The sequence below is a fragment of the Pocillopora damicornis genome, chromosome 6, assembly GCF_964200805.1.
Source record: "Pocillopora damicornis chromosome 6, jaPocDami1.2, whole genome shotgun sequence".
Lineage (NCBI taxonomy): Eukaryota > Metazoa > Cnidaria > Anthozoa > Scleractinia > Pocilloporidae > Pocillopora > Pocillopora damicornis.
In genome coordinates, this window is record NC_142675.1 from 18155265 (window position 1) to 18177500 (window position 22236).

Below are 22236 nucleotides of genomic sequence, written 5' to 3' on the forward strand. Positions count from 1 at the left end.
AAACTGTGTTATTTCTTTGTATATGCTAGATGAATCTGTCAGCAACAGCTATAGACGAGATCGACGGCATTGCAGTAATGTTTCAAACACTGGCGTGCTTAGGAGTTTTGCATGAAGACTTGAAAACATTGGACGATATTAAAAGTGTGGTGAAACAGAAACTTACGATGTTGCCGAAAAAATCCAGTTTCAAGGCAAGAGAGGTAAGGACGACAAGTAATGCGAGGTTAATTCATCTAAGTGTCAAGGATCAGGAAATAACTCAGATAAAATTATGTAGACATCAACACCAGATTAAGTCTTCCAGTTACGTGACAGCTGTTTCCACAAAGCATTAAAATCACGGGGCAGACAGTAATGTTCTTGGCTGGTATCGATCGATTGTGTAAAGTTGTTGCTCTAGGGAAGAAAAGGTTGAGCAGAGCTGTTGATGAAATGAAACTGCCGCTCAATTCAGGAATGTTACTCCAAGTTTAGAGTTTAAAACACTTAACGGAGTTTTCCACTGATTGCCCCCTGTTGCATTTATCATTTTACTTTGTGTATTTTAGAACATGAACGCAGCGAAGTATCACATGATCTTTTCGAGCAATTTGAAACAAATAAGCACCCGTACATCTTTGTAAAGAGTGCAACTCCCTTTATTTATTTATTTATTTATTTATTTTTTTGCGGTTATTAGTCTGTTTTGGATCAGAGTTGAGAGGTACTATAAAGCCCTTGATGACCGGTCCGACGGATAATAATGAGTTCTGTTTCCCCAAAACTCGCTGTATCCCTCGGTGCCAGTCATGAATTGCCTACTGATTTTCATGTATTAGGAGATCGTGCTTTTGAAAAAGGCTAAGGTAGAGGACAAACGTAAACGAGCGACCTTACATTAATTCCTTAAGGACCTGGAGACTTGTTTAATCAAGCACCAGGATGAAAGACAAACTTCGTGCCCTCTTAGCGCCAAATGTTGGACACCTTGACGACAAAATTTCCTCTCACAAACGGAGTTCGGAGAGAAAAGAATACAGAAAAATTTTGTGAGTCAGGAAGCTGATTTAAATGTATGATTAAACGAGAAACGACATTTTCTCTCGTTTTCTAACGTGATAAGTACAACTGGGATTTTGAAAGAAAACAGAAAACCTTTAAAGCCGTTAAATCGAGTGATTTGTAACTTTTGGGGGCTTCTATGGACAACCAAAGTAATCTTATGACTAGGCCATAGTCTCGAACCCAGGCCCTTTAAGGCTACAGTTACACGGTAGAATCTGGGTACGAGATTACATACAGCTTTGAATAGGTTTTGTTTCTAGAAATTGGATAGACTAATCAGATTTCACGTAGTTTGTACAGCTATACTACAGCTTAGAAAAGCTCTAGGACAGCCCTGACAGTTCTAAGCATCACATTACACCATAATTCTTTTTTCTCGCAGCTCAAACCATGACAAGCTAATTTAGAGGAGCTAAGCAGGCTAAAAAATAGCTTTTCATTTTAGGTGAGACCAGTTCAGGAAAAATTAACTTGTCGAGTCTAATTCTTGGGGAGCAGCTCCTTCCCAGCTAGATACACTCAAGATGGTTGCGCACCTTAAAGACAGGAATCAGGAGACAAAGATGGTCTGTCTTGACAAGTTAGCTAAGATCTCTAGCCATGCAGATCTCACCCTTTGTGCACTCAAAGAAATTTCGAGAAAGGGGCTCGGATTACAAGAAAATTGAATTGTTTTGGCCACACAGCCTGCTGAAGGTCAGTGATCGATTACTTAGGGTGCAATGTATTATAATAATTTTTATATTAAGGACAACTTTTGGTGTTGAATTGAGAAAGCGTCAAAGTGTTCTTGATGAAGAAGTTGCAAATATTTTGTACCAACAAGTCGATAGTTATATATTTGACGTCATTAACATACTCCGGCTTAAGTTGCTAACCATTCAAGGACTTCCACATTTCTCGCCTTAACAACAATTGTACAACAAAAGCGAAAGATTACCTACCGCATATACTGATGACCGAGGTCTTGGGTAATAGTTGCTAGGGATAATTTAGAAAGCGAGCTTTTATGTGAGAGTCACATATCCTGGATTTTTAAATCTTTCAGGAAGGAATCGTCATAGTTGACAGCCCTGGCATCGGCGAATCTGCTATTACGTATGACATGGTAAAAGCATACCTTCCAGGGGCTCTCCTATTTATCTAAGTTATCAATAAATCAAACGCCGGTGGAATACAACGAGACAGGGTAAGAGGCGTAATATAATTACCGCCATCTGGCTGTACGATGCCAAAAAATGAGGTGACAGTGATAATCAATTAGTCGGTCGCGTAAACACATATATGTGGCATTGTTAGAGATGCTACAAGAAAATTGTCAGCGGCTTAACCTATTTGTTTGTTTGAGAGCCCACTATAAAACCTACAAATTTAAATTCAACTTGGGAATAGGAAACAAAAGTTTCCCTGTGGATGTACCCTATTTATACAATTTATTTCTTATTTTATTCTTTGCCTTCGAAAAGTTTAAGGAAAGTAGGGTCTGACACGGTATGTTGACATTGGAATACTATTTCTGAAGGGCGGCTTAAAGATTAACGAGAGAGAAAGACAAAGAGAGATCATAGCTACATTGAATAGACCACACAATGACGAATGGAGAATATCAATTGATAAACGAACTATCATAATGATAATTTTTGATGAATTTCCAGTCTTCTGTTAACAATGCTCCACTGAAGATCTTTTGCGCTGTCACCTCACTGTCCAAGTACCTCACGTCTCCAGATGTTGTGCAAAAATTCACTTCGTGGACGTTGGTTGATACTCTACGGGCGATGGAGATTTTATTTTAAAATAGTCCAAATTTTATCATATTTCAGAGTGGCATATGATAAAAACAGCCCAAACATTCTCTAGCTATTACATTTATACTGCATTGAAGCGAGAACCGCCGCAGACTTAGCAGAAAAGAAGTACAAATGAAGCTTTCCAGTAAGCTTAAAAGAGTCTTCTACTTCTGTCTTTTGTTATATGCATTATTTCACAGCTGAAACATGAAGTTGATGTCAGGGTCACTAATGTCAATGTTTCTAGCGAAGCCAAGATGACCACAGGAACATGAAGGAAACTTTTTACATTGCCTCAGAAGTGATCAGATTAGGGTTTTACGATAGTAAGGCCGATATCTACAGCTTTGGTATAATGCCCTAGCAGATGTGGTATGAGAAGAGAGCCCTTATAGATAAAGAGGGAGACGTTAGAGTGGTTAGTGGTCAGGATGCTGAACGTAACAGGCAAAGACAAGCCGACCAATAGAGGAAGAAACCCCCGCCTGAATGACAAGATCTAATGCAGGGTTGCCTGGATGAAGAAGTAGACAAACGACCAGATGCCCCAGCATGTCATCAGAGGTTGGCCATGCTCTACCGGGACACAACTCCACCCATTTGAACTCTGATAATTTGAAGAGAATCTCTGAACGATTTTGAGAATAATAGTGATGAATGTATATATATATTATACCAAGGAGAATTTTGAAGTCTCTCTAGAATTACAGTTGACAAGATTACATAAAATATATTCTCCTTACCCTATAAAAATAAACACCATCAGTCTCATTAGCTTCTGAAGGGGGTTTACGGAGTTGTGCAATGAAGATGCAGTGAGTAGAAACAGTCAAATAAATATAGAAGTGAACTTTTTCCACATGATTTCAATGGGTGGGTTTAGATCAAGATTATGTTACTTGGGATTTACAAGTGCAAAGACAGACCTCGCAGACCTCACCGTGTTGTGTGGTTCGCCAAAAAATTAAGCAAAGTCTGTAAACAATCAGATTGTGATGATTTTGACGATTATTGCGATAAGGTAGATGACGATGGGGATGAGAAAGAAAAATATCAATCAGTTATGTATAGAATTGTCGATGATTTAAGATGAGTTCTTGTTCATTACGATGATACTAGGTATACGACTGTTTTGTAACTTTTTTATGTTTCTAAGGGAAAAGTTTTCTAAAAACAAAGTGATTAAGGTTTTCCGTTGTGCGCAATGGAAACTTGAAGACTTGATCTCTTAGAATTGCAAAAGTTTGTATTTGTTGTGTGAAATGTATTTCTTTCGTGCACCTAGTAAATGAAATGGTTACTAAACAGATATTGCGTTCAATGATAGCCCGAACAGATTTTTGAATTTACTTGAGAACAGGCTATAAGATAAATTTATGCCAGTGATTTAAATCTTCCATTAATTAATAAACTGATACAATACTAGAGATATGAATACATTATATGTAATAATAACTGCAGTCATCGTCGCTAAATTCAGACGGTACTACATAAATTGCAATTGTGCAATAAGCTTTCAAAAAAGATTCACAAGTTATGTGAACACGTTGTGGATACAATCCTAAGCAAAATATTTAACCATATCTAGCCAATTTAATTTTTTTTCCGAAGTCATATAAGAGCTCAGTTTTTTTGGAAATGAGAAATTTCGGCTGACAAGAGGACTTCTTCCAAGAGATGCTATGGTCCGAAATAAGTGCTTATAAATCCACATTTTGCAAAGATCACACAGCTGAAAAAGATTCTTAAAGATAATCCAGAACGCGGTTTTGCCGAGCAATGGCTAAAATTTGTTTTAACCCTTTACCTCCCAAAATCTCATTGTTAATTCTCCCCTTTAGCTGTTACACATTTCCATGTGAATTACTTGCAAGAAATTGAAGTTAGAACAAGTAAAAAACTTCTACCTCATAAGTTTGAGTGTTCTCATTACCTCATTGCTGGATAATGTATGGATATTATTGGGAGAAGTTACATCTGATCTCGATGCAAAAGAGCTCCATCACCCTATGAACTGAACTGGACTGGATTGAGTGATGGAAATTCATTTGAGGGAGAACAGCAAATACATGAGCATCACAATGAAGTACCTGAACTGTTGCTTATTCAAGACATTCACTGTTTTGTATATAGTCTATTTGTAATAACGTAATGTTGAGCTAAATTACGACGAGTTTCGTTGGTGTTTGTCCATTCTTATTTGCAGATGAAAAAATGGAAATCTTTGTTATATTAGGAATACAGTTTCATTACGGAAAAAGTCATTATTTATCACCTGTGGGGAGGGGTCGAGGGATTTTATTTTGTTGGGGGGGAACACATGGTTTTCAGGTGCAAGGGGAGGGACCAGTCGCGTCTAAAAGAGCTTAAAGTGGGACAATAGAAAATTGACTATTAATGAGGGGGAGGAGCACAGTGGCAAAATGAGAGCGCATGTTTTGCTACTCGAGCCATACGCGCGCATTTCGCCGCTGTGTCAGTATATGTAGAAAGTGTTGGAAGATCGATGGCTGAAAAACCTGGATCCAGACTTTATTTGACCTTCACAGTTTACGATCTTAAGAAACAATTAAGTCTAATCATCTTCGTAAATGCATCGTTTAGCAATTTTTGAGGGGAAATGATGGGAGTTTGTTTTCTCCTCCCATGTTTAATCACACGATTCCGTCATGAAAATGTACGCTGCTGAGTATTGAAATTCCTTCCAAGGGAACTTCTTCTCACGTCATTTGACCCTTTTTGTGCTTACAACTCCATCTCTGTGATTTCTTTAGACTTAGATATGTGATATCTGACCTTCCTGCATCATATTTAATCTTAATACTTAAAAAACAGAATGCTCTATTCGAAATCTTCAAGGAGTTAACGATCAGAAGTGTCTTACACCAGATGGTGAAACTAGTCTAAAATCCGACAAAAATCTTTTAAACAAGCTGAAAGAACAATATTTGCCTTCCAAATATTCTTTTTTTTCCTCTTTCAAAATAGTAACACGTCAACTAATTGACAAAAGCCCCCAAAAAATAAGACTTAAGGAGATTAATACACATGATAACCAGCTCTCATTAAAAGAAATCTACTAAATCATTGACACTCTTTTATGTTTGTACCAGCTAACGATACTATGACAATATGACTTGACTATGCCTTTTTTATATGAGAGTACGGTCGCCTCTCTCTCTCTCTCTCTCTCTCTCTCTTTCTTGATTAAGACTTTTTCAAGTCTCTTTTTCGCTTGCAGGGTCTAAATACTACCAGGACATAAGAATAGTGAGAGACCTACCATACACCACTCCTACATTCCGTCAACTCACTGCGTAAGTATCTTTGTATCTCATACGCTTCTTGCTTTAATTTTCATGCCTAACGAAGCCACTTTTAGGTTTAGGGAAGGGCAGTGGGCTGACAACCCTGTACTGTAACAAAAGATCCTCTGACAAACAAAGCAACAGAGGAGCCACCTACACCTGTGCGCTTAATTAGGCCTTTCGGAATCATCCAAAATGACACTGGTCTCGATAGAAGTCCTTAGCACCAGCACTGATTAAGTCCAGAATAGGTTTCTATGATGTACGAACTAAGTTTGAAACGAGAAAATTGGCGCGGGTGTGGCTAGTCTATTTGTTACAACAGTCATATGGGATATCTTAAAACACTCTAAATCACTGTTGCTCCAAAACAGTCTACACTTGAAAAGTAAACAAGTTTAAGGTGGTTGCCTAACAACCAGTGTTTACGAAGACGGTGCGCCAAATTCCTGATAGAGCTTAGTCAACTTCTCATAACACTCGCTCGCATCTGGTCGATTATCAGGTTTTTCGTCCCAGCAACGCTGCATCAGATCGTGCAAACCAGGTGGAGGCTTTTTTGAGCCTCGGACATGCGTAGGTCTTACGCCCTCACCCACTTTTTCAAAGAACTCCTGCACATTTCCTATCACATCAAGAAGGGCTCTGTCACCATACCACATCTCCCAGAGCATTATACCGAAGCTGTAGATGTCTGCTTTGTAATCGTACAAAGAGGACTTGATCACTTCAGGAGCGAGATACAAAGGAGTTCCCGCCATAGTACCCGTGATCGCTTTGGCTTCTTTAGAAACACCGACATCGGCTACTTTGGCAATGTTTTCTTGCGAAAGCTGTAGGAAAATTAGATAATTTCCATGGAAATTGATATATTTTAATACCAAAGTAAAAAAATTTCGACTGTTAAAAAAACTAGACGCCTATTTGCATTCACCCGGGCTTTCTGTTGGAAATAAACTTTGGTTTTTTGTGCATGCACTTACTTAAGTTTTTTTTTCTCTTGGTATGCCAGAGATGCAGGTTTCTCACATATGTATACAGAGCTGAAAAAAGCATTTGTTATGCAGTGTGAAGAGACCCTTTTCTGAGGTGGGGTGAGGGGAGGTAGTGTCATACATAATTGGCTCCTATTTCAATACTTATTACTGGACACTATTTTCAAACTTTAATAAAGTTGATTTTCAATATTCATCATTTTTATAAGATAATTTGCAGAGCTGATCCCTTGCATGTTATTGTAAATCAAAGAGCAAAAACTCATTGCAACACATTGTTGTCTTGCATTCTGTCCAAAAACTAACTTGTTAGCTTGAGTATATGGAGCTGCTATTGTTTTGTTGGGGCCAACATATGTTAGAGGACCACGATTTTTTTCTGTCTCTACTTAATCTATAGTTGCAATAATTTGCTACACGAGCTCCATTCTTGCAAGAACACACCAGTCTGTTACAAGAAAACAGTGTTAAATATCGACTAGCACAATATTTTACCTTTCTTATACTTTGTCTAATTCTTTCACGACAGTTAAACTTAAATGTCTTCTTATTTGAGATTTTTTTAGCATTAAGAACAAGTCTCTGTAAGAATCAAACATCGTGGGAAATGAAAATTTTCAACCCCCCTTCAAATTTTGCATGCAGTTAGGCGCTCAGGGGGATGCACAAAAATGCTCTTTTTAAAGGGCGCAGCACTCTTGTTGCCATGGTAATAACGGCTGCTTGTTCGAGGCCTGGGGCCTCATTTTCATACAAAAACGTCGCAAAAAAAGAGTGAAATGTTTATTTCTCTATCTCAAGCTAAATACAACATTACAAATTGGCACTTTTACCATACATAGTAACATCATTCATCTTCACATTGATACAGTCAATTTTCCCTGGGAGCGAAGTTGAATACACTAACAGATTATTCATTTCGGTACAGTTCCGGTTATCTTTGTTGTCGGGTAAAACAGGGAAAACGTTTATCTGAATTTCTCCAAAAGTACACCGATTCTGGAACTGAAACTACCCACATAGCTGGTTATAATATTGTAGGTTTTAAAAATATTAAAATCTCTGCGGGCCTGCCTCTACTTTCCATAGGAGCAATTCGCGAACGAAGCTCAAAAATCAGATATTGCATAATTTGGCGATGTCTACATCGAATGTTCTCGACAACAAATGTTTCAAAAAATGAAACATGTAAAGCTTTGAAAGAATGTCATCTTATGAGCAATATCATCTTACGAGCAACGTCATCTTAAAAAAAAAAAATTGATCAACCTTCATGGAGGACTACTCGACGTAACTACAAACACATACCTCAAATCGTGTGCATATCATCCAGATTTCGAGTGCTGCACCTTCTTTCATGGGAATTTGAGCGATCTGAAGTCCTCTGAAGATACACTGTTATACTTGTATGTCATTTGAAACATGTTGAAGTCAGCTGATCTACATGAAACTATCCTCAGACCGGTCATTTGTCATAAACATGCACGTCGTCACGATGGCGTGACACTGTATTTCTCCGATAAGTTTCTATCGGTCGCTCCAAAAAAGACGAGAAATTGATATTTTTCGTATATGTCGGCAGATTTCCGCGCACTCTGAAGTAAAAACAACCGAAAAAAAAATAAGAGAAAAACCCCGATTGAACTCTCGTAAACACTGAGAATCTGAGAGTATCAATCGTAACCTGTCACTGGCAGTACTTCATGTAAAACCCAGTTGTAACAATAGCAATTTGAACGACATAGGCATCTCCCAACAAAGAGCAGATTCGGGCAGTTATCATTTCCTTGTGACAGGAACTAAGATAATTCGAATCATCTGAAAACTGTCAGAAAACTGTTAGAAAATTTGCATAAGATATGATGAGGAGAGACTTATCACCGCCGCAGTGTAATCGAGTCAATCAATGTTTCCTTCTATGTCTTGTTAGAGAAAATATCATAACAAAGCTCGCAATAAAAGATTGAATGAAATCATAATGTCATAATTCCACCTTTCAAACAACTTATTATCCACACGCAAATCGCAACTCGTAACTTGAACGAAACTCCCCATGGTTAATATGTAATCTGGATTGTTTCAGGACCTTCAGGAAAAAGAACGGCGATTTCATCACCATTATTTTCCATACTTTTTTCCCGGATATCTTTTACAAGCTTAAAGAAAGATGAATATAGCGCTGATAAGTAAGTACTACCTATAGCATTTTATTGTCAAGGGAAATAAATCTCAAGGTTCAAAGCCAATATAACGTTCGAGCACGAGAAAGACTCCCTGAAAAAAAGCTAAATTTCTGGAAATTGGTTGTGATGAAATCCCTGTTCCATTTGCTGTACTGCAAGGATACTGAGTAGTTCAAAATCTCCACTTTGTGATGATTTTCGCGCGAGTCGTACAATTGGTTTTACATGTAGTACTGCCGCTGACAAGTTGCAATTTCTGCTTTCGGATTCTCAGTGTGTACGAGTGTTCAATCGAGGGTTTTTCCTTCTTTTTTGGTTGTTTTTATTCAGAATGCGCGGAAATCTGCTGATATGCCGAAAAATGTCCATTTCTCGTCTTCTTTGGGACGAACAATGGAAACTTCATAGAGAAATACAGCGTCACGCCATCGTGACGACGTGCATGTTTGTGACAAATGACCGGTCTGAAGATACCCTTGCGAAATGGCTTTTGGAATTCCTAGGAATTCCTAGGATTTTCCTAGGAATTCCTAGGAATTCCTAGGAATAAAGGTGTGAATTTTCACGGTAAATTCGGACTGGGAATTCCTAGGAATTCCTAGGAATTCCCAACCATAACAACTCTGGTTCTAAAAACCTAGAAATTCCCAGAAATTCCCAGAAATTCCCAGAAATTCCAAGTTTATAGCCAACAGGACTTGGAATTCCTAGGAATTCCTAGGAATTCCTAGGAATTCCAACTCAGAGAACCAATGACTTTCCCTGAAAAGCTGTAAATCTAAAAAATTCCTAGGAATTTCTGGGAATTTTTGGGAATTTTTAGGAATGTTTCAGAATTACTGGGAATTTTAAGCAAAAATTTGAGGCTAATGATATAAAATAAATACTTTAAATTAAAAAAAACCCAGCTAAAATTCAAGTATTCAATGAAATTTATTTAGAAGCTTAATTTAAGGCTTACATGTAAAATATTTTTGATTAATTATTAACATCAATGTGTGGTAATATTAGGATGGAATTTGATTTATTTTTCTTTTCTTGAAAACTACATACGGATTAATCCTCAATTACAGCTATTCATATAAAATAGTTCTAATCAATCATTAAATTTGGTTTGACACAAATTGTGAATAAAATCTGTTGATTCTTTTCCATAAAATACAATATCTTAAGTTATATTTGAAAACCAAGCACTCTTGGGAGTGAAGGGGCTAATTACAGTCAAATAAAATTGATTTTTTGATTAAAATCTTGTTGTAACCGTAACAATAAATTAGAATGAAGTTATCCTAAACTGCAAACTTAGCTGCTGTTTGTACTGTTTGTATTTTTTTTCCTGGGCTCACAATGAGTTGGCCTTGAATGAGGTTGTCAACAAGAACCTTGACCATTTTGTATCTGGATTCCTTGACATCTGAATTTGAAAAAAAATAATATATTAAAATATGTATATTTAAAGCTCAGACCAGGCTTTTAAGATGGCTATGAGGAAAAGGGCAATCATTGGATTCTCAAATTGAGAAATCTCTGTTATATTGAGTGACTTTCATATTGGAGTTAGTACATCTCTCATGGATTTTACTAAAAAAGGGCTGAATACATTATTTTGTTTTTACCAAGTAGGGCTTCTTTATGTACTAAGGTTTGTTTAATAACAGTTCCTATTTTGAATCTTGAATGTTCCCAAACGTGACTAGAGGAATCTTGAAACCTTACTGATAGGTTTATTTCATTGTAAAGCATAACAAGCTTAAGAAACTGCGGCATGCAAGTGACCGATTCGATTCTCAGAATTATTCTAGTTTCAGTTCCGCCGAGCGTTATGTAAGCTTAATTTAACCCGCTACATCTATTCTTTTATAAGATTTTGATCACGTAACGAATATCGCAATTTTTACTCACCACAAACTTTCAAAATCGTAGCTTTACAGACGGCCATTCGACCCTTGTTTGTACCAGTCAATATGTCAACTGTTGTCCCTTCTTTTAACTCCACGGCGCCAACGGCTTTCTTTTCTTTTACAACACTCACGCTATTCTCGTTTTCCCATTGAACCACAATAAAAGCTATCTTTAGAAATGTTATATTAAGCAAAACAGTTGAGAAAAGCGATCAACCGATGAGAAGTACATTCAAAGATGAGCGCCAAATGGAGTCTTCTTTGTTTCAGATCACGGGCATGATCACGTGGATCTTTTAGGACTTGTCATTGGCTAGCAAAGTGAATCCGCTGGCTTGCCGATTGCAGTGTTAAGAGAAGTGCCCAACTTTATTCTGACTTCTCCGACCGGTTCTCTGCTTCTAGAAGATGGATAGCTTGGTGATATAAATAAAGATGTGAGCTCACTCTATGTAGAAATAATCGACAAGAATCGATCGTATTACAAATGCTCGTTTTGTGGCCGAAAGTTGTCGAGGAAACAAAGACTCGAAACTCACTTGAGTTGTGTTAATGGCAAAGGTGAGAAATAACACAAGCCAATCACAGTTTTGAATGCGACTACAAATCGTCTTTTACCCTCATATTTATAAAAGAAGGATACCACATTCGGAAGTGTAAGAGATACATAGATGATCCCAGTGTACCAGTACCTAAATCTACAAAGCTTGACCGTAGAAAGCGTTCAGCAACACGTTCCAACACCGCCATCTCGATTCCTCAGTCAGTCGTTTCCACTGAACTTAAAGCAGTATTGACAACAGAGTAGAGTGCGTCTTACAAAGGAGAAACATTTGTACAAGAGACAGGAGTAGCTATATGCGATTACAGAGGTGCGTTGGAACTCTGGTCCACAAATAGTTATGCACTGCCCGAAGTATAAAACAATTTTGTTGATAGCTGACAGACAAAGAAGAACAACAAGTAAACTTAAGAGCTGTTATTACTGAAGTGTGACTAGCACTTTTCATTTTTATATAAAGAAAGACTTGTAATTTGCACCAAAAATAAAAAGATGTAATGTTTTTTGGGAGATCCAGTGATTGGGACATTTAAGAAATTAAGTTATGAAAGGAAACTTAGTTGGTATTTCTCACTACTAACAAGTCTTGTTGACAAATATTTTCAGATCAGAGTTTCAAATAAAGTAAATTGAAGACGTCATATAAAAGGTGTTTTTCCTCAAAGGGAACATTGACTATCTCTGTCTTGTCTGCATGCCAAATGTTTGCAAAGTGTGTGGATGATCCACAAGTATTGGAACTCTTACAAAAATGTTTTGTAAGAATAAAAACAGCAAAACAAATTAAAGCAATTAGTCATGAAAATAGAGCAAAAAACTGAAAAAAAAAAAGCAGCAACAACAATCATGAAAAAAGAATGATTAATTGGGTGTTGAATTTGTTTGTCTAAGGCATGAAATTTCTACTAAAAGTATTGTCAACAAAAAGTCTCTGACAGCGTTGGAGGCAACTGAGCTTGACTGTTCCAAGGTTTTCTAAAAAAGGCAACCAGTAATGTAGGTTAGGGAAGTAAGATAGCAATGTAATTATTGTTGATTATTGTGGAAGTTGGCAATTTCCATTTAACATAACTGACAGCTGGTTCATGAGAAAATCCATATTAATGTAAAGATTTACTAAAACTTAGTTTGAGTAATAAATTTCATGATCTTTAAGTTATAAACATGTACATGTATGTATATCTCTTGGTAAGTTTTGTATAGCATACCTTTTATTGAGCCAAAGTTTTAAGCCTCTGAAATTACTCTTTTTCTTAAAACCTTCACATTCAAGGTATTGAGAATTTCTTAGAATTTATGTGGACCTCAGGGTATTAAAATTGCCTCAAATTCAATTCCCAGGAATTCCCAAGAGTTCCACACTTCTTAAATTATAGGTAGTTTGTAAAGCTGAGAATTCCTAGGAATTCCTAGGGATTCCAAGTCCTCACAAAACTGGAGTCTTCCTTTCCCAGAAATTCCCAGTAATTCCAAGCTTTTTAAATCAGAGCTAATTTGCATAGTTGGGAATTTTTGAGAATTCCTAGGAATTCCCAGAAATTCCCAGAAAACTGGGAATTCAGTTTGCAAGGATCATTAGCATAATTGGGAATTTTTGAGAATTCCTAGGAATTCCCAGAAAACTGGGAATTCAGTTCGCAAGGGTAGTTTCATGTAGATCAGCCGACTTCAACATGTTTCAAATGACATACAAGTATAACAGTGTATCTTCAGAGGACTTCAGATCGCTCAAATTCCCATGAAAGAAGGTGCAGCACTCGAAATCTGGATGATATGCACACGATTTGAGGTATATGTTTGTAGTTACGTCGAGTAGTCCTCCATGAAGGTTGATCAATTTTTTTTTTAAGATGACGTTGTTCATAAGATGATATTGCTCATAAGATGACATTCTTTCAAAGCTTTACATGTTTCATTTTTCTGAAACATTTGTTGTCGAGAACATTCGATGTAAACATCGCCAAATTATGCAATATCTGATTTTTGAGCTTCGTTCGCGAATTGCTCCTATGGAAAGTAGAGGCAGGCCCGCAGAGATTTTAATATTTTTAAAACCTACAATATTATAACCAGCTATGTGGGTAGTTTCAGTTCCAGAATCGGTGTACTTTTGGAGAAATTCAGATAAACGTTTTCCCTGTTTTACCCGACAACAAAGATAACCGGAACTGTACCGAAATGAATAATCTGTTAGTGTATTCAACTTCGCTCCTAGGGAAAATTGACTTTATCAATGTGAAGATGAATGATGTTACTATGTATGGTAGAAGTGCCAATTTGTAATGTTCTATTTAGCTTGAGATAGAGAAATAAACATTTCACTCTTTTTTTGCGACGTTTTTGTATGAAAATGAGGCCCCAGGCCTCGAACAAGCAGCCGTTGTTACCATGGCAACAAGAGTGCTGCGCCCTTTAAAAAGAGCATTTTTGTGCATCCCCCTGAGCGCCTAACTGCATGCAAAATTTGAAGGGGGGTTGAAAATTTTCATTTCCCAAGATGTTTGATTCTTACAGAGACTTGTTCTTAACATAACAGTACTATGTAGATGACATGGGGACACATGAGAGAATACGGGCATAGACAAATTTTCTAACCTTTCTGCTATTGTTCTTTAACCTTTTCAAACTTCGTATTGGTATTCTACTTGGTTCACGATCACGTCTACATACGCGATGAGATTTGCGTCTATGCTTATCTCGATCAACATTAGATAGCTCAGTTGAAGGCCGAATAGAGATAAATCAGGTTCTGTTATTAAAAATTCTTCAAAATCTGTCGCTATTTTCAAAATAACTTTGAAACGCATTATAAGTAGTTTTAATAAAAAGTTTTAACCTCTCTAAGTTGAGTCAGTTTTGTTCATGTTAGTTTCCGATCAAACGTTAAGTATTATAACCGCTTGTGATTACCATTAAAAAATTGTCCTATAGAAACCGAGGGATTACAATACTGAAGGCTTCGCCAAGTGGAACCCGAAACAGACGAGACCTCTTAAAAGAAGGTAAGACATAACTTATTAACTTGGGACGCGTTAGTCGTTATCTACAGTCACACTGGTTTTACGTGGAAAATAATGAATTTAATGCTGATCCTTCAAATTACAGGAATTAAATCGAAAACTGAAGACAAAACAGGATATCATGTTCGGTTGCCAATCCAGCCCCAGCCAATTTCATTGAGAAGCACAACAACGCGGCTAATTTTAAGCGAATTTATAGCGTGGTCTGCCACAGGTATCTCACGCAGAAATCAGGAAAACTGGGTGAAGGCGAGCGAATAAGAATTCGATGAAATGCGAGATGAGTCTCGATTACGAAGATGATTATAATTATAAATAGTCACGATAACCACTAGTCCCAATTCTTAACTCACCAATATATTTTCCAGCTTGAGATCTCTGTGAACGATGCCTTGTCTGTGAATGTATTCCAAAGCATCGGCGATGTCTTTTGCCCATCCAATCATATCTCTCGCAGCTGTAGTAGTTGATGACTTTCCAGGTATATTGCCTTCATGCCGGAAAATGTGCGTCATCAAGTTTTCCTTGCAGAGCTCCGTCACCAGAACTGCTTTTAGCTGCCCCCCTTCCTTGTGAAGTGCTGTACCATAGAACTTTACAATAGAGGGATAATTCAGTCTCCTACATAAAGAAAACGTAGCGGAAACAACCTTCACTCATAAAACAGTATGCACATATATTCTCTATACGGTTACCCAAATATTTTCTGATACTGAGTTGATGACGTAAACTGGCCACCGTAAAGAGTTTGAAAGCTGACGTTTCGAACGTGTTAGCCCTTCGTCAATCACTCTGACGAAGGGCTAACACGCTCGAAACGTCAGCTTTCAAACTCTTTACGGTGGCCAATTTACGTCATCAACTCAGTTGATAATACTAAAATACCCTGTTATACTCCCCATCATCGACCAAGCACCATAGTTTTTCTAGAAACTAACAATCTTTATTCATTTTCTGATACTGACAGGAAAATTTCGATTATCAATCAAGAACCTCTTCTGTTTTCAATCAGTTCACTTATTATCTGACTGTAATGCTTGATTCAGCAGATTTCTAAGAGTTCTAACGGTAATGAATTGTTGGGAAAATGAATGATGTGCCTCCCCGTAAAAATATGCCTAGATTCTGGGTGTTCTGAAAGCGTCAGAAAAATACCACGTAATTCAAATAAATACTCTCATGACTATGAGCTCCTTGAACAGAAAAGAATTTAAAGATTCAGAAAATATCTCATTAGCTACTGGCCAGTATATATCCAGTACTTCCCCAAGATTTTAGCCGATGTATTTTCCTTCATTAACAATATAACATACCAAGATCCAAAACATAACAAAACCAACCTGAGTATCTCTGCTTCAGAAAGAAAGCCGCTAGCAGTATCTTCGTTGAGCTCCTCGTTCCACACTTTCACAGCAACATCTACGGGTTTATCCTCTCCTTGTATCTTCAATTTTCCTCGATAAACGGCAGCAAACGTTCCACTTCCAAGAAGTGCATTGTCTTTCCACTCCAGATCGTCGCAGCTAATGTCCATGGTGCGAACCTCTTTAATGCCAAACAGGGCCATCTCATCCCTTATTTGTACACTCTTTTTGTGTAGCGGTTGGTAGAAATCTTCTACTTCTTTCTTAGAACGGTTCTCATCTCTCAATTGTTGACACAACATTTTGTCCTCTTCTATGAGCTGAGGGATCCGATCTAAGACCTGCTTAAGACAAACCTGAGCTTCTTTAAGCTGTTCCATCACGAACGACTTTAAATGCTGTTCTTCAGCTGATTCATTCAGATATTCTTCGGAAGCTTTCGCCATAAATGCACACCTGTCTTTATTGTATTGTCTTGTTTTATTCCAGTTTTCAATCTTTTCTTTAAGTGCTATGGCGCCAACTACCGGGACACTGACCACTAAGACAATCAGACCAACTGGAACCCAAATTGGACTTGCAACCCCGATGATGACTTTTTCGACGACGCTAAAGTCATCCAATACCAGCGAGTTACTTACTGAGCTGGCAGCATCTCCGGCTAAGACAGAGCCCTCCAGCACTCGAAGTTGACCTTCGACGTAGCTGAACCTCTCCTGAAAGTGTTGAATCAAAGAGGTGCGAGCATCAGAAAAGACATGGTTCTTTTCTTCCCATTCCTTTATCTTTTCTTGAAGTCGCCTCATCAGCGCCTTTTGGATGTAATTCTTAGTCAGTTCCCAGCTTTGTTCAGTGTTTGGAACGTCATCTAATGTCCACGAAGAAAACTGCTGTATAACTTCGGGAGACTTAAGGTATCTGGACAGTTCGCGCACGGCGTGGTCTGTCTTGTTTTCGAGGTAAGACTGCAGCTCTTTGCTTACTGTACCTTGCTGCCTCTCAATACTTTGGAGGCGGTTTGCGATAAACATCATTCTATCTATCACATCTTTACGATCTTCGGACGAATTACGAATGAACGCTTTGGTGTGGAGGGCCATACGTGCAAGAAGATAGTCAAGCCACCTGAGAATAAAGAAATTTTTCAATTGTCTTTTACACTTCATCACTATATTTACTTATGCAAAGCCAGGCTAAAGAGTTTCTTGGCTTTTTTTGCACTGAATTAACATTTTATGCACTGTATTACCTAATGGCTAATGCGTTTTTGTTTCCTGAAAAATATATTTCACGCAGCATCAAACTAAAGATATTTTCATTCCTATATTTCAGAACTAAAAATACATTCTCAACTTCTTGAATAATTATTTTGTCGCTAATGATTCAAAGCAATTTACCTCCACTGAATCTGTAGTCTTTCTTCAATACTTTTCAACACCATGGACTTGATACCATTCATTAGTTTAGCAAACTCTTCCGTGACTACTCCAAGCTTCTGAGCTTCACTGGCATCTCTTGCTGACATATAAATGATTTGAGATTCTGGATCTAAAGAAGGCCAGCACTGCGTGAGTTTCGTCACGATATGGTTCTTAACTTCATCAGTTTCTACTGACGGCACCTGGTCCCACTTGTTGCAAACGAATAGGGCACAATTTGAGGAAGATTCCCTTTGTTTGTCAATAGATACCTGTCTGGCGTGTTCGATAAGTCTTTCCACCTGAAGGCCAAAAGATAGAATTACCTATCTGTCGACTCTTTTTGAATAGTTCAGAAGTTGCCGTTTTGGAAACGTTATGCCTCACGTAACCGCTATGCAGGAGCATCTCTGTTCGTTAAGTTCCTTCTTCTTGCGCATTTGACGAAAATTTTTGAACAATCTAGTTACTCTAACACTTTTTAAAAATAGAGGATTCAAAAAATGATACGGTTTTTGCAGCACATTTCCCTTTAATTATTTTTGAAATGAGAATGCATTTCGCACTTGAAAGTGCCTTACCCTATCTCGCTGTACTCCACCAGCGTTTTCACTGTTGATGACGTAAATAAATGTGAAAGCCTCTGGAAGGTACTCCTTTACTATGTCATCCATGATGGTAGATTCGCCAATTCCTGGGCTGTCGACTATTATAACATTTTCCTAAAGGACACGTAAAATATGAGATGTAACAAACAAATACTGAACATGAAAGCATCTTTCCTTCGATCTTCAAATCCCATACAGGCCTTAGTTTTTTTCAAGCTATATTTTCACTAATGCCTAAGTAGGGTTTAAATCCCTTTCATTTTCATTCCTTAATCCGCAGATCACATACATGATTTTCATAAATTCACAGTCATTGAAGCATAATATTGTCCTCGAGGATCGTTATCGAGAGTGCTTTTTGATTGGTTGTCATAAGACAAAACCCAAAGTAATCCCAACAATCAATCAGAGCGAAGGAAAACATCACACATTACAATGAGAACCCAAAGAAAAAACAAGCGAACATCATTTTGCAGGGAAAAACGCAAGTCAGTTGCAATTGGTAATAGTTTTGAATGTGATTAATTAATGAATTGGCACGAGTTTTCTGGACCAATCACAGAGCGAGCTTAAGTCCAAATTACTCTCAACTCTCATTATAATGTCCTCTATATCTGTTTGTTTCAAGTGAAATTTTGTCCTCCTTAGCCGAATTTATCATCAGAATTTAGTCAGACGTGACTTCCAGCCGATTCTGCTGTTACTCAATTATTATTATAATATCGCTGGTAAATTTGTCTAATCAAATTCAATTGCGCCAGCGTGCTTCATATTCCTATTGTGCATGCTCATGACGTCAGTAAACAAATCCCTCGAGAAAAAAATTTTCCATCGGGTTGAAAATGTTATAAAACAATTGGTTCATACGTCATCTGTGCGTTCATCGAGATATGAAGCACTTGGGAAGTTTGGAGAGCACTCAAGAAGCTAGAGTTGCTCTCGGCTACGCCTCGAGCAACTCTTACGCATCTTTCGTGCTCTCCAAACTTCCCGCGTGCTTCATATCTCGATGAACGCACGCTGACGTATGGATCAATTGTTAAGTGACTGTAATAAGTATACATTCGAAGAGATGTGTGTAACTATTCAGTTGAGATGCCAACAACCGATCACTCCTTAAATCAGTTCATGTCACAATATAGTAAAGTGAAATTTCAAATAAAACGTGCACAAGCAGTTAGTATGCAGAATGGCAAATGATTTGCGGAAGGTTAGGAGTTTGGAGACTTTAAACTTCTCTAACATCCCTAATATCAATTCAGTCATAAAAGGACAGTTCTTATATCGTAAAATACATTATTGCACGAACATTCTTAAACTTGCTGACATGTGCAATATGTTTCTAAAGGTCAGTTCTTAGACCGTGTATAATTACTGAGCTTGCTCATGTCTAACCTTCAACAGATTGTGAGGCCAAAACAACTCAATCTTTTCGTAATCTGAACCCTTTTCTCTGTTCGTTTTTAGGTGGACGAATTCGGAAATCTGTTGAAGGTAACTCTGCTCGGAGGCTTCCGATGGCTTGTCTAAGAGGACAGTCTTTGGGGTATCCCCTGATCCTTTGTCTTTAAAATGCGCCACCAGCTTTGGTGTAACCCCATATCTTAGTTCACAGATGGTGGATGTGGTACTCAGAACGGAGTAAGGAAGAAGCTGCTCTCCGAGTATAAGATTTAACAAAGTACTCTTTCCTGAACTTGTTTCGCCTGGTAAGTATAAACAGGTGAAAATAGGGAGGGAAGAAATAAAAAAAACATTGGTAAGAATGGGTCGATTCTACTTAAGTTACGTCGAACAAGAGAATCTGCTTCACCGGTCGTTTCCACCAGAAATCCCGAATAAAATTTCCTGTTATCTTCTAATTCGTTTTCATAAAAAACTATTCCTCTTTCTGTCCACAATTATAGAGCTTTCACCCTAATATCAGCTCGAGGTTTGCCATCTTATGTGCCACGCTCAAAAGACAGACCTCCGTTAAAGGAACTATCAATATATAGTCTTAGTTGGTCTGGACCAGCAGATTCCCACTTTGTCCACTCATTTTTTCATAAGTGTATTGTATTTATTTATCAACCAGGCTAGCCTGGTTTTAATGGGGGGGCCTGTGTACTAAGAGTAGGATGTTAGGGAAAAGTTGTGCCCCTTATGACATACAAGAACCAAGTAGAAAATTGGATCATTGAAAAATGGTGAATAAATAAATGAGTGATCTTTACTCCATCAATAAAAGCTTGATAATTTAAATGTTGTGAGATTCAGGGTGAGATTCAGGGTTTCCATAGAATTAAAAAAGTGTTCGTGTGACTGTCAAGTTTGATTAGAAGATATTAGCAATAAAGTTCCCACTGCTAAATTTCTCCTTACAGTATCAACTCTGATTCACATCTTCAGGTCATGGGAGTGAAGGAAATGATCATCAAGTAAAGGAGCTCATGATTGTTATACAAAGTCTCCTGATGTAAACTGATCTTAGGGTGTAAACAGTTAATATTACTTAAGGGAGTACATTGCACGAAAGCACAATAAAGGGAGGATGAAATATACTGAGTACAATTCCCTCAAAGAAATATAGTTTTAATTTAATTCATGGCTCGATCATTAGCTTACTAATTAGCTGAGGCTGGATTAGTATAATAACTGAATGAGGCCTTCTTTTCTTTGTCAGTCTTGAATTTAAGTCTATTGGGTGAGGAAGTTGGCGAAACTAAAATTTCAAAGCAATGGCAGTCAAATTGTTTATTTATAACAAACCTGCAACAAGAACAATGTACTCTTTTTTCAGCAGATTTTGTTTGTGGGAAGCTATTTTTTCCTTGAGGTTTCCGATGTTCTGTTCCAAAAGGGCATGAACTTTTTCATCCATACTCTGCAAGCAAACATCCGTGTGTTCGTAGAAATTGAGCAAGGTTGCTCGTTTTTTCTCGTCTTCTTTCTTTGCCTCCGTCAACACTGAAAAGGCCTGATAAATGGCACAAAATGAAACAAGTACTGTGCATCAACATTCTCCTGTGTAAAATAAAGATTAATTTTCGGCCTATTTGGTTAATTTAACCGTTTTACAGTCATTTTGGAAATCCTTATAACTAATAACATCACTGCTAGATACACATCTCTCTTCTGAGCGCAGCTTAATTTAGGGAATAGATTCATTAGGCTGGTTTAAGCTCAAAAACTGCCGCAATGCAACCACCGCTAGGCTATTGTTTGCGGTACGTCACCCATGATTACCTATATGTAAATATGCATGTATTATGAGAACAAAAACAAATTTTGATGACAATTACGAATAGTAGAACGCGTCTGTGGCTTCCTTATACCATAGAAAAGCATCGGGTCACTCCAGGCTTTAAGTCCGTGGTCATTTATTTTACAGAAATTATGAAGGCATTTCTAAGAAAATAAAGAAGTGTAAACCTGATACAATCGTCAACATTTTCCCAAATGGTTAACATGTTTCCGAACTACGACCACAAAGCGATAGGAAAAAGCAGAATTGACGCAGATTTCACCAAAGTTTTTCTTTGAATCATTTTGCTGACACTCAGTTGTAAGAATCGTTTATGGAAGTATCCATAAGTAATTAGCCGCCTTTTAGATTGCTCTACGTAATGGTAAGTGTGAACTTAGAGAAACATGGCGAGTGAATGCTACGATTTCCGTCCAGAGAATAAGGTTTCTTCCAGTACCGTTCATTTCTGAGATGCCATCATTGAATGGATCGCCATGGGATTAAATCGCAAACGATGGCTAAGTTAGCATGAAGAGACTGTTAAACAATTCGTTACTGAAATTCACGATATGGTCTGCGTCTACCATTTAATAAAGGTCACATCTAGATACTTCCGCCATTGTACTGAAAATGTCGTTTATAAATTGAGTTTGCTGGTTGTCCATATTTTAAAAAGATATAGCAGGGTTCTCACCTCCTTTGCCGTCCAACTTGACTTCTTCTCTGACGACTGGAGTGTCTCTTTCACTTTTGCTTTCATTTGGTCCAACGTTTTCAGCCCTTTGGACGGAATTTTTAGTGTCGCCATTGT

General features: G+C 37.7%; 1 protein-coding gene and 1 pseudogene across 3 annotated transcripts in view; one reads left to right on the forward strand and one right to left on the reverse strand.

Annotated features, from left to right (window-relative positions):
• The first annotated feature begins 1 nt into the window (after position 1).
• The window catches only part of LOC149044278 (uncharacterized), an 87144-nt pseudogene continuing 64909 nt past the window's right edge, over positions 2–22236 (forward strand). Inside the window, exons 1-4 of the transcript XR_016188031.1 lie at positions 2–203; positions 822–1000; positions 1493–1743; positions 2096–2236. The product of XR_016188031.1 is annotated as an uncharacterized LOC149044278 (transcript). The remainder of the gene's footprint in view (positions 204–821; positions 1001–1492; positions 1744–2095; positions 2237–22236) is intronic.
• LOC113682101 (uncharacterized) overlaps positions 5349–22236 on the reverse strand; it is a 17780-nt gene continuing 892 nt past the window's right edge. The window contains exons 1-9 of one of the 2 annotated variants that reach the window (XR_016188040.1): positions 22120–22236; positions 20948–21155; positions 19592–19902; positions 18170–18310; positions 17568–17890; positions 16147–17295; positions 15160–15427; positions 11226–12761; positions 10168–10737 (exon numbers count right to left, since the gene is read on the reverse strand). The exon at positions 22120–22236 is cut by the window's right edge and continues 892 nt beyond it. Coding sequence is in view for 1 of the 2 variants with exons in the window: in XM_089210947.1 (XP_089067073.1) it covers positions 6571–6978; positions 15160–15427; positions 16147–17295; positions 17568–17890; positions 18170–18310; positions 19592–19902; positions 20948–21155; positions 22120–22236 (2925 nt within the window). In the remaining variant the exon portion in view is untranslated. Of the gene's footprint in view, positions 6979–10167; positions 10738–11225; positions 12762–15159; positions 15428–16146; positions 17296–17567; positions 17891–18169; positions 18311–19591; positions 19903–20947; positions 21156–22119 lie in introns of those variants that run through there. The other variant, XM_089210947.1, reaches the window with a different exon arrangement.